The sequence below is a fragment of the Rattus norvegicus genome, chromosome 3 (genome assembly GCF_021556685.1).
Source record: "Rattus norvegicus strain SHRSP/BbbUtx chromosome 3, alternate assembly SHRSP_T2T, whole genome shotgun sequence".
Lineage (NCBI taxonomy): Eukaryota > Metazoa > Chordata > Mammalia > Rodentia > Muridae > Rattus > Rattus norvegicus.
The window spans coordinates 60,316,765-60,329,708 of NC_141536.1; the positions used below are offsets into that span (position 1 = coordinate 60,316,765).

Here is a 12,944-nt window from a genome sequence, read left to right on the forward strand (position 1 = left end):
ATACTCCAAGATTTCTGGTTTTATTTTTCTCTGATCTTTCTGGGTGTAACAAATGGAATTCAAAAATTCCTTCTTTCTATTAAAAAAATAGATTGTCCCTATAGTTCCCTTAACCAGAGAAGATAAAATAGCTATAGAATTTGGGTTTTAAGTGATTATATTCCCACCAAATTCCATTAAATTATTATTTGAAAATATTCTTCATTTAGTTGTAGCCTCCTAGAAACTATAGATACCAGGACACGATTTTTGATACTTTAAATATAAGAGCTAAGAATGTTCAATTCTCTTTTTTAAAGATTTATTAATTTATTTTATGTATGTAAGTACACTGCTGCTTTCTTCAGATAATCCAGAAGAGGGCATTGTATCTCATTACAGACAGTTGTGGTTGCTGGCAATTGAACTCAGGACCTCTGGAAGAACAGTTGGTGCTCTTAACCACTGAGCCACCTCTCCAGCCCAGAATGTTCAATTCTTAAAGTATCCATATTTATCTTGCAAAGATACATAAAACATGACCAAAAGAATTTTAAATTAAGTAAAGACTTTAAGTATTGATATTTCTTTAAGTATTGTTTTGTCTCTTATGACTACATTATCAAATGAAAGGCTTGTGCATAAGGCCAGAAGTGGAATCCTGTTTAAAAACAGAACAAATGCTCTAGGAAGGTTTGTTCAGCTGCTTCACAAAGGTAGCTTTCTGATGGAAGGTCCTAGTCTGAGCCCCAGGGAGGAAGAAAGTTGACTGGTTTGGGTGAGATCCTGTTTCTTGTGTGCACGTCAGTATTGACCACACAAGATGACCGTGGCCGTCCCCACAGAGACAGTGCCTCACTGTGAGCAGGAGCAGAACTTGCCTCTCTCGGATGCATCCTGGTTCTGTGAACTCCAAGAAAGCCTGCCCTGGCATGGAGTACTTCCTCACAGAATCCTTGCACCTGGAGCATATCTAGGGGATAGGTAAAGGACATGAGAGTCTAGAGACTGAGGCATAGAAAGAGCAGCTAAAAGATGATGACTGTTGATCTGGTAAAGTTAAGGACAGGGGATCCATGGAGGTTCTCCACAGAAGAGTCTTTGCTAAATGCAGGATTTAATCCCTCTGGCCTACATTTCCCATCCTGTGGTCCTCCCACATCCTAGCCTTCATGACTGTGAATCTCCCACATCCTAGCCCACACCACTGTGGTCCTTCTATGTCTTAGCCCACACCACTGTGGTCCTTCCATGTCTTAGCCCACATCACTGTGGTCCTTCTATGTCTTAGCCCACACCACTGTGGTCTTCCCATATCCTAGCCCCCTGACTGTGGTCCTCCCACATCCTAGCCCCCTGACTGTGGTCCTCCCATATCCTAGCCCACATGACTTGTCAAGACAGAAACCTCATCCAATCACATCACTATCGTAATTCCCCAGTTTCTAAGCCAATTAAGTGTCTCTGGGCATAGCAGAAGGACCTGGTAGGATTCTCACCTCAGTCAGATGGCATTCTCAGCAGCTGGTTACAACAAGGAATCAGGGACCATCACCAGCAATAATGATGATCCTGTGACAACAGCTCACAGCCCCGGTGTTCATTCTCTCAGTCTCTCCTTTCAAAGTCTCTGCTTATGACAGTTCCCCTCCCTGGAGGTTAGTTAGGTCCTGTAAGGCCTGACTGAAGTCTTTCCACATACAAAAGCTTTCCTTGAGGTCCACCTCCCGTTCATCCTCAAATGAGCTGGTTGCCATTGGAGACAATACTGTGTCACACAAAGATGTGCCCTGTACCATAGGGTTATTTTGTGCTGAGAGAAATTGAGAAGCAGATCCAAGAAAAGCTCCCTGCCATAAAGTAGGTCATAGGATAATGAGGGTGCCCTTACCCTTGTCTTATGAGGGAGGATAACATTTGACCACCACAGACAACAACATTAAACCTTACTGGCCTGAAGTGAACTCCATATAGACTGTTTCCTTTCCTGTAATTTACTGTCCTGTATTCAGCACCTCTTTTCTTTAGACTTCTCCACAATATATTGATCTTTCTTTTTTTTAAGATTTACTTTTATTTTTTATTTTCTATATTTGAGTGTATTGCCTACATGTCCACACACACACACACACACACACACACACACACACACACACACACACACAGAGAGAGAGAGAGAGAGAGAGAGAGAGTTTTGCCTACTGCCAGAAGACGGTGCCAGATCCCTTGGAACTGGAATGATGAATGCCTGTGAGGTTCCATGAGGGTTCTGGTAATCAAACCGTAGCTCTGAAGCTCTTCTTTAAGAGTTACACATCTTTCCCTTGGTAGCTCCCGTGAATACATGAGAAAGGCATAACCTCTGTCTTTCTCTACCTTTTGTTAATAGGGTCCTGTCTTGGCAAATAAATCAGGATAGAAAAAATATTTTTTCTCTATAGAGACCATCCCTTGTATTAACATAACACCCTGCACAAACACTGTATAGAAAAAGACCTTGGAGAGTTAATCACTGAGTTACCCTTTGACCTCCCTATTGATCTTCCTTCTCGGTCAACAGGCTCAGATACCTAAGCCTTATCTTCATAGTCCCTTTCTTTCACAAGCACCAACTCATGCAAATAACTGTCCCTTCATATCCCTGTTTAGATTCTTATATTCTGCTAATGGTGATAAAAATCATTGCACACACAGGGCCACTTAGGAACCAGGCAACATACTAAGTCAGAGGAAGTATACATTTCCTGATTTCCACACAAATGATCAGTTCTGTTCAGATTTGGGGAAAATGACCAGTGCATCTAAGAGAGTGCAGGGAACTGTGCAGAACAGTGGTGGCGACTCCTGCTGTACACACAGGAGTTCAGGAGTGGGCAGATGCTTGCATGTCATGCCGAAGGTCAAGAGCTCTGGGTGGTGCATGGGGAAAACAGGATTCAGCAATAAAGCATGGTTATGAGGCATCCTAGAGACTTCCTGAAATCTTTAAAGGTTGCTTTGACAAGGTCCGGACACCTGTCTTTCTAGAGAGAATTGGCTGAGCAGAAGTAGGAGTTATCATTGTTAATGTGGCTCTTTGTAGTTGTAATCTGGAGGCTGGGTCAGACCTGGTTACATTTTTTGTATTTGATTATGTTCTATTATATTCTACTGTGTTCCTAGTCTATTTTCACTGTTGGTTGACCACTGGATCCTTGAGGACAGGCTCCTCTGCTATTAAAATCTCTGTAGCCCTGTCACCTGACACAGTTCTCAGCCTTGGGCAGCAGGGAGTCAGGATATGGCTGTTCACTAAAGAAGTGTCTTCATTGAATACATTTAGGGGAAAAAAGGCACAGGAACCTACGGCAACACAAAATGGCTTTTTATCAGTAGAAGAAGAAGGTATTGTCAAGGATGTCCTGAAACAGGTATGTATCTCAGAGAGAGAGAGAGAGAGAGAGAGAGAGAGAGAGAGAGAGAGAGAGAGAGAGAGAGAGAGAAGAGAGAAGAGAGAAGAGAGAGAACTGGTTGAATATAGACCATGGGCATGACCAGGAAGAAACTGGCTGCTTAAGAGGCTAAGTGAAACTGATGAGTCAGCGACGGAACTTTAGAATTGTTTAGAAAAAAACAGTCTCCAAGGATTGTAGGTAAGAATTGGCAAGCCTCAAACTGGCGTTAATCAGAATGCAGTAGTGTCCTGAAATATCTTTACTGAAGCCATAGGAACCATCTTTTAAAGGCTGTACTGGGGGGCTTTAATGGACAATATCTGCATGGGGAACATATTATGTGATGGAAGGCAAACAAGGGCTGACGATGTCAGAGAAAGGCTGTGATCCAGAGCCTTGTTGTTTGTTTAACACCCTCTGTGCTTCTAGCCAACTACGTGTTGGGGCTGCTTGTCTTTACTTCTTTCGCTTCCAATCAGTGACTGACGGAATCCACATCTGCAAGAGGAAAACTACTGGGCAAAGAATGGAAGGCATTTTGAGATAGATGAACGTTCTCCATTAATTTAGAAGCCATAAATAGAAAGACGGGACTGTCGCATAATGTCAGAGTTCAGGGGCACTTTTGTCTTTTTAAAGAAAAGCCAACCTTTCTTTTTTTATTATCAGAAACTTTTCCAAGGGCAGTCTAGGTCTTGGGTCACTTCATTTTGACATGGAAGTTCTTTAAAACAATCAGAAGATTTTAGCTCTGAAGTAACCGAGTGAGCATGCTCAACGGCAGAAAAAATCAGCAGCCCGGAAGCACTGAAATGTTAAAGGATATGTCTGAAGAACTCCACAGAGCCTGTGTAGACGGAAATTGAGCCGTGTAGACGGGAGACACAGCATGTGAGATATGACTGGTGAAGTTAACATCTATAGATATTTTCTCTAATCTACTTCTTGTCATTTTACAACATTCCATTTAAGGAAGTTTCTGAGTAGACGCCAGTGCCTAAGTATGTTTGCTGGATAGAGATTGCCTGACATGAAGAAACACAGATGCCAACGCAATTGTACTCTCATGAACATAAGCAACTTCCCACAAACAGCTTCAACCTTCCGTTTAAAGTACAAACCCCAGAGATCACAAGTCGTTTTAGTGTAAATTCTGTGAATCCCTTCAAATATCTTTATATCTAGTAATTCAGACACACTAACAAGGTACAGACGTCTACCATAAACTGGATCCCTGTTTTCTCAACCTCTCACTGAAGTTCTTCTCCTGCTTCTTTGCTCTCTGCTACTATAATTTTGCTTTTTGAAACAATGCTCTGTAAATGGAATTGCATACCACATAGCCAAGGCCTCTCTTAAATGTATACAATTGATATAAATAAATAAATAAATAAATAAATAAATAAATAAATAAATAAATAAATGTGTCCATTTTGACTTCCTGGTTTCTGTGATGGCAAACACTATCTAATTAACCTTGGGGGACCTAACATCACGCAGGAGCCAACCGTTTGCAGATCTCTGTGTGTGTGTGGTTCTATATTAGATTACTTGAAGTGGGCACATTCACCTTAAATGCAGGTGGCATCATGGCCTGTGGTCTTAGACTGAATAAGAAGGAGAAAGTGAGGTGAGTGAGCCATTCTGCACTCTGCTTCCCGACTGGATGCAATATGACTGACTGCCTCATGCTTCTGCCACGGTGACTCTCCCATCGTTACAGATTTACACGCAAACTGAGTGAAAATAAACCTTTCCTTCCCTTTTAAAGTTGTGTTGTCTGGTATTTTGAGAGTAACTAATACAATATTTGTTTTCCAAAATTAAAGAGAATAGTGCATATTTTTAAGATTCCAATTTCCTTTGGATATTGAAATAGACATTTGCCTGGACAGCCCTTTAAATATATAGATTTTTGTATTTTATTTCCAATATATTTAATAGGAATATCTCAGCATTTACCTCAGAATTAAGTTTTTACCAAATTCTCCAAACTTGATTTTAATTGATCAGCTAGATTTGAGAATCATTAACCTAAGATATTCATTTTATGGGATCAATTGTTGGATTTTGAGTTAAGCATCACAACAGAATCAAAGTTTACAGTTCAGAAGAGTTGTCTTTGGATGTAAGGCTACTTCTTACTGGGGCCTTCACCAGGTGATGTAAACTTGCTTATTCTGGTTTTCTTTCCATTGCTGTGATAGAAATTAAAAACAACTTGGGGATAAAGGATTCTTTTGGGTTTCACTTCTGGGTCACAGTATGTCATGAGGGAAGTCAGGGCAGGACCTCAAGCAGTAGCTTAAAGAAGAAACTATGGAGGGATGCTGCTTCCTGCCTGCTCTCCTGCTTGCTCACTTCTTTATACTTAACTGTTATTTTTATATAGGCCCAGGCCTGCCTGTCTAGGGGTGGAGCCATGTATAATCATCTGGGCTCTCCTACATCTCCTACATCAATGGAGACAACTAAAACAGCCCTTCACAGACATGCCTACAACTCACCTGATAAACATAATCACTCCCTTGAGAGATCTTGTTCAGGTGACACTAGGCTGTGTCAAGTGGACAGTTAATGTAAGCTAGGACATTGCCTACCTTTGATTTTCTCTTTTGTCTTTTAGGATTAATCATGTCTACTTCAAAAAATCTGGGGAGGTGAAGCACTTCTTCTCAATCAGCACACGACCAGCACACTTGGCCCCTAATGAACAGAAGTAGCTCGCATCACTGCCACGGGTATCAGGACTGGGAGTGGCATCTTTACCTTGTCCTCAGCACTTGGCCACTGTTTTCTAAATTTGTGCATTTTGCTTAATTTCACTACTTCTTAGCCTTCCCTCCAGAGATGAATCAAGGTCCTGAGAATCAACTTTTGTAGTGGCCCAGATATTATTCTTAGGAGTGCAAACCTAAGGGGTACTCTTGGGCTATCTCTGACCCTCACTGTTATTGTGACAGCCCTCAAAGATGCCAACAGAGACAAACTGCTGAAAACACACTTTCCTGTCAGGAGAAGATATTATTGTCCAAATTACTAACAAGCAAGGGATCAACATGAAGCAGAAAGTTGTGTTTTCAGAATAATTAGGGAATGTGAAAAACTAACTTTATTTATTTACAGCTTCAATGTTGGATGTTTGGTGTCACATGCTTGATGTAGAACAAAAATAAAAGCTGGTGGTTGTAGAAAATGGGCTTCCTTCATAGGTATTCCATTCTCCTTGCAAAAGCAATTCTGAAATCCTCAAACCATTACAAAGTTCAGGGGAGGGTGGCATTAAAGTCTACAGGCAAGATCATAACGTGTCACAAGTATTAAATTTCAGTCTTTTCTTTTCCTGTGGTCCTGACTGTGAGTCAGAGACTCTCATTCCAGGCAAACACTCTGTTACTGAGTTAAACCCTTGGCCCTCTTCTCAGTGTTTGTTTTGAGCTAGGATTCCACTGCCTTCCCATGCCTTGGTCCTATTCCATAACAATGGTGTTCCTTGACCTTGGGGTTTTCTTGACTCAGTTTTCCGAGCAGCTAGGTTAGCAGGCTAGTGCCATCTGACCTCATCCTACGAGTTTGTCTTAAGAACACAGAGCAAGAGAGATACATCCTGTACACACTCATTGTTCAGCAATAGCTTTTATTAAAGTAATGAAGTTCAGGAAAGTGGGAGGTGGCCGCACCTGATGAAACAGAGCAAAGCAACTCCTATCCTCAAAGCATTAAACGATGCAGCTAACATCAAGGACCAAGGAGCATCACAAGACAAGTACGAACCCCATGAGCCTTACCTGTTCTCCGCGTCCGCACTGCACTTTGGGGACATCAGTTCAAAGGATTTGGTAAACTTCACCACCTGTGTCATACAGAGAGACAGCAAATCCAAGTCAATTAAAGCTTCCCCACAGCTCCAAATGGTGCAATAACCATTTTCATCTCTGTGATGATCATTACGATAATTGGGGATTAAGGAGCCATTTCAGTGGAGAGGTCCCAAGAGAAGAGAAGAAAAGTCTAATGCACATTTTGTGCTTGACTTCTTCAGTAGCAAACATCAACACCCCCACTTAACTAGATCTATTCGGTACCCGGGCTTGCAAGCCTGATCTTTCACTCTTTGCAATTTCTCTCCATTACTTTGCCTAAAGCGCATCAAGTTCTTTCTTTAAAAAACAAAACAAAACACACTGTAGGGTTCATCCTGCCATTTTATTACAAATGAGGCATATGCAAGTTGTAGCCAATCCTTGCATATGGGTAAATTTTTACATGATATTGGCCAAGTAGATGATCCCCAGACTACTGAAGGGAAGGTAGGGCTTAGAGGGGTTAAATGGTTATGCAGGAAGACATGTAGACAGTAGATTGTAGAACTGAGATTCAAACCAGGGTTTGATGGTTTGATTCCATGGTGCATTTCCCCACTACTCCATTCTGCCTTCATCAGCAAGAGCAAGTAGGATTGCAGCTGTTAATTATGTGAGTTAACTATGACTTGTTCAAAAGCAAAACAGACTGATAAATTCTATGTTGAGCATGCTGGCACACACCTTTAATCCCAATACTCCTAAGGCAGAGACAGGCAGATCTCAATGAGTTCCAAAACTGGTCTGCCCTACATAGAACGTCCATGTCAGCAAGGGCTATACAGTAAGATCCTATCTCCAAATAAATAAATGAATGAACAAACATATAAACAAATAAACATTTTAAAATTCATTTCATAATTATTTGTTGACTATATACTGTGTTCAATATGAATAAACACAGACTAAAAGTAACTTAAAGTAACTTGGATTGGCACCATATATATTAGTCAAATAATAAATTAATAAAACGTCATCAATTGTTTCTGGTTTTAGACATCAAGAATATAGCTTTTTATTTTCTGACCCAATAAGTAAGTTTGAATTCTTCAATATCAGCAACTTTAATTTATGGCTTAATTTTACTACTTATAGAACATTAAAATTCCTGCCGCAGAAAAGCATGTTTGCTGTGCAGCAGAAAATCAAAGCCCAGTGCTTCTGATTGCATTGTCCCAGATAATACTAATCACTTAAAAAAAAAAAAGAATGTAGCCATGTAATGTAGCCGTTTGGTAGCATTGTTTCAACTCCTGCTTAGGGTTTCCATTCCCGTGATAAAACACCATGATCAAAAGTCACCTACAGAGGAAGAGGTTTATGTTCACTGTATACTTTTGTAGTTAGGGCTTTTTTTTTTTTTTTTTTGGTTCTTTTTTTCAGAGCTGGGGACCGAACCCAGGGCCTTGCAATTCCTAGGTAAGCGCTCTACCACTGAGCTAAATCCCCAGCCCCCAGTTAGGGCTTTTTAAAGTATTTTTTATTTGTAATTATAGTCTCTCTCTCTCTCTCCACCCGTGTGTGTGTGTGTGTGTGTGTGTGTGTGTGTGTGTGTGTGTGTGTGTGGTGTGGTGTGCGCATGTGCATGCACACACACACATGCAGTAGGTATGCACTGGTTTATAAGATAGAATGAGGAATTTTAAGCTATAGGTGCATAGGCATAGAATCACGAAGAATATAAGACATATAAACACCTCTTGATAGAACCTGAGCTAGAATTTGGTTCTTAAAATATAAATGATGAGCATTTAAAAATACTAAAATGAAAACAAGCAGAAAAACAACAACCCCCAAACAAAACAAAACAAAACATCCTGAACAAAATAAATAACAAAAACACAAAACAAAACAACAAAACAAACACCAAGGCCAAGGGTTGGAGATTGTAGTTTGGTTGGTAGAGAACTTGCCTAACAGGGAGCCCTGGGTTGGATCTTTTGCTTTGCGTACACTAAACATGATGGCACTTTCTTGGAATCTCAGCGCTTGGGAGTGGAAGGGGGTGGTGAGAAGTTCAAGAAGTCCTAGAGATTCTGAGTCTATCCTGAGCTACATCAGACCCTAAAAACCTAAAACAAAATAATAGTAAAACAGGTTCAACTTTTTTTTTATTAACTTGAGTATTTCTTATATACATTTCTAGTGTTAATCCCTTTCCCAGTATCCGGGCAAACATCCCCCTCCCCCCTCCCCTTCCTTATAGAGAGCTATAGGTACACATCTGCCAAGTGCTGTTACCTCACAGTAAACCAGTCCATGAAGTCATGATAAAAATCAGATATAATGTGTGAGATGGGGTGGCACAAGCCTTTAATCCCAGCACTCTGGAAGCAGAGGCAGGCAGATCTCTATAGTTCAAGGCCAGCTTAGTCTGTATAGCAAGTTCCAGGACAGCCAGACCTACATATAGAACTTTCCTCCCTTCCAAAAAAAAAAAAATCACACAAGATTCATAAGTAAAAAATTTATGGCTGGGGGATAGTTCAGTGCTTGCCACATAAGCGTAAAGACTTATTTTTGACTCCCCAGAAAGTGTAATAAAAATACTGAGTGAAGGGACATACATTGGTAACTCCAGCACTGTGAAGACAGAGTCACACAGATTCCCTCAGCTTACTAGCCAGCCAGCATAGCCTACCCGCTGAGTCCCAGTGAGAAACCCTGGCACTGTCTCTAAAATCAAGATGGGTGACATTAGAGGTGCAAATGCTGACACTGTCCTCTACATGCATGAGTGTCTACATTCGTGTGAACACACAGAGAGGGGGAGGGGGAGAGGGGGGTGAGGAGGAGGGGGAGCTGGAGAAATAGGAGGGGGAGGGGGAGGGAGAGAATTTAATCTTCATACTTGCCCTTAGCTCCTGGGAGAGAAACCTTTAAATCTTGAAATGTCTGATAAACAAGTCTATGTGCTAGGAGACATTGGCACAGCCAGAAAACAACAATGTGATTTAGAATGGCGCTTTGAGCCACACCAACAGTATGATTTAGCGGATACGTGTAGAGTGTCTTGAGCTGCATAGTGTCATCCGACCTCTCGAAGAACAGAGAGCAAAGTTAGCTAAATAGATGGATGGCCAACTGGGTTATTGCGATAGAGCCTCGGTTAAGATTCTACACACTAAGGCTCAGGCCTCACAGTTCATCACCACTATATTCTTTAAGTCTTTCCAGCCAGTCATTTGAAACAGAGGATGGTCTTGGGAGCCCCTAAAGTTACAATCAGTGTGAGAAACAAAGATACTATTGTAGACTGCAGTTTTTAACAATGTAAACTACAAAACTATGTAAAAACTGATTTACATACTAATTCTTAGGTTTCTGTATCTTTAGGAAGAAATATAGTCATAATCAAATGTTGATACTGGCAGAACTTTGTTTAAACATTAATTATCTAGTGATTATGAGGTACCACACAAAGCAGGGAGCTATCAAGTAAACACAATCGCCAAACTTCAACAACATTTAGAATGATGAATTTGTCCTCTTGGTTAGCCTAAGGATGTCCAGATAGTTGGCAACACATTACTTCTGGATGTTTCGGGACGAGGTGAGTAATTGAATCAGTACGATGAGCAAAGGTCATCACCACTACGGAGAGTCTGGACAGGCCGGAAGGGCACGGGTGAGATTGCTCTAAACTAGGATGTTCCTCTTGCCCTGCCCTGAGACACTGGCACAGCTGGTTCTGTCTTTGGCCCCAGACCAGGACTCGCATTCTTGGCCTCTGAGGTTCCTGCCTGGTGTACAGCACCAGTTTTCCCTGTTCTCTGGTTTGTAGATGGCAGATCAATGACCTTCAAAGGCTTTGTAATCTCAGGGGCCAATGTTTTCATTCCTATTCTCTCTCTCTCTCTCTCTCTCTCTCTCTCTCTCTCTCTCTCTCTCCCCCTCCCTCCCTCCTTCCCTCCCTCCCTCCTTGTCTGTCTGTCTGTCTGTCTATCTATCTATCTATCTATCTATCTATCTATCTATCTATCTATCTATCTATCTCTATAAAATATTTACATTTTAAAGCACAGGATCAGACTTTCTTTTCTTTATACCCTGATGTGATTCCTTCTAGATGAAAGGGATTATAAAATCTATAAAAAATTTCCCTTTACTTTGACTCTTCAGAAGCTCAAAGAAAAGATCTTTACTCTAAGTTTTACCCCCATACAACACCCTTCAGATTAAAATCACTTGATTTGGTTTTGCTTTCTCTTTTCCTTTTTTTTGCTTGGAAAACCTCTCGTGACATTGCACATGTAGAACATGTCACAAGCACTTGCAATATTTGTTCGCTGACATTTTTATATTTTCTAGTTTTTTATCACTGTTGTTTTGAAAAAGTGTTCTAGCATGGAGCCCAGTCTATCTTCAAACTCTCAATGCACCTACTTCAGACTCTTAAACTGACACCATAAACATGTGGTACCCATCCACGGGTCTCAAAAGCTTTAAGTTCTTCTTTGGTACTGAATTGAACAGGATTAGGAAAAACAATGAAGTACTGAAATCTTGAAAAATATACAAATGTGGATAGAAATGTTTTCATAAATTAAATACTTGTATGAACGCCTTGTACGGGCTACTGAGCTGTGTAGAATTATTTAGGGGTAGGAAGAAACCTGAATGGCAAGGAAGGGAATCCAACACTCACTAGCCTACAGCTAACAGTGAACAAGGTAAGAATAAAAAAGCAGCAGGCCTGAGTCCCAGCAAGAGAGGAATAAAAGAAGTACAGCAAGGAGACTACTGAAGACAAAGCCACAGGGGTATACGCCAAACAAGTTAGGCCGCCATTGAGACATCAGCCTTGGGCCCATGATGTGCCTGAAGCTGCTTTAGAGCCACGCCGTCTGATTTTGAAGGCTTCCGGTGCAGTCTACACCCCACTACTGCCACAAATCTAAGTAAAGCCACATATTCAGGGACCCAGACCTACTAATAAAATCTCTCTATACAGCCTGTCATTTTTGGACAACCTGAAGTTTAAAAATCACAGCTAAATTTGCCTCAGTAAATTGTTGGAAAGCATAGTTTAGTGCACATTCAAGATGATAATTAATTGAGAAGCAGCATAGTCCTGGGGATGTGACTTCATCTGCTTTCTTCTATTACTTAGAACAGGTGTAGGCAAAAGACGGCCTATGGGTCAAATCCTTATCACCACCTGTTTTTATAAATAAAGTTTTATTAAAACAGAGCCGTGTTCATTTTCTACTATAACAATAGAGATAAATATTCCAGATGAAACTATATTGCAATGGAGCCCCAAATATTTACTAGAGAAACCTTTATAGAAAATAAATTTGGCAATCTTTGATCTACAGCGATGGTTATCAACCCCCCTTGGGGTCACCTAAGATATTTACATTATGGTTCAGAACAGTAGAAAAATTCCGGTTATAAAATATTGATAAAAATAATGTTATGGTTGGGAGTCATCACAATATGAGGAGCTATATTAAAGGGTCGCAGCATTGGAGAGGAGCTTTCTGTGGGTCAGGTTATTACCTGCTGAATTGTTAAAGGGCAATGACAAATTAATTAGTGATGAATAGATGCAATTGACCTATAATTCAGAAAGGGGAGTTCCAGGAATTATAATCTTCTAAGAAAAACTGTAATGATAGAAAGTTTAGGTACCAAGGCCAGCGGCAGGGAATATATTTGGGGA

General features: G+C 40.7%; 1 protein-coding gene across 3 annotated transcripts in view; it reads right to left on the reverse strand.

The window, feature by feature from the left end:
* Nucleotides 1-12,944, reverse strand: part of Pde11a (phosphodiesterase 11A) — a 370,466-nt gene that overhangs the window by 203,349 nt on the left and 154,173 nt on the right. For all 3 annotated transcript variants that reach the window (NM_001127480.2, NM_080893.2, NM_001127481.3), the window contains 1 exon segment: nt 7,202-7,266. In NM_001127480.2, the coding sequence (NP_001120952.1) occupies nt 7,202-7,266 (65 nt within the window).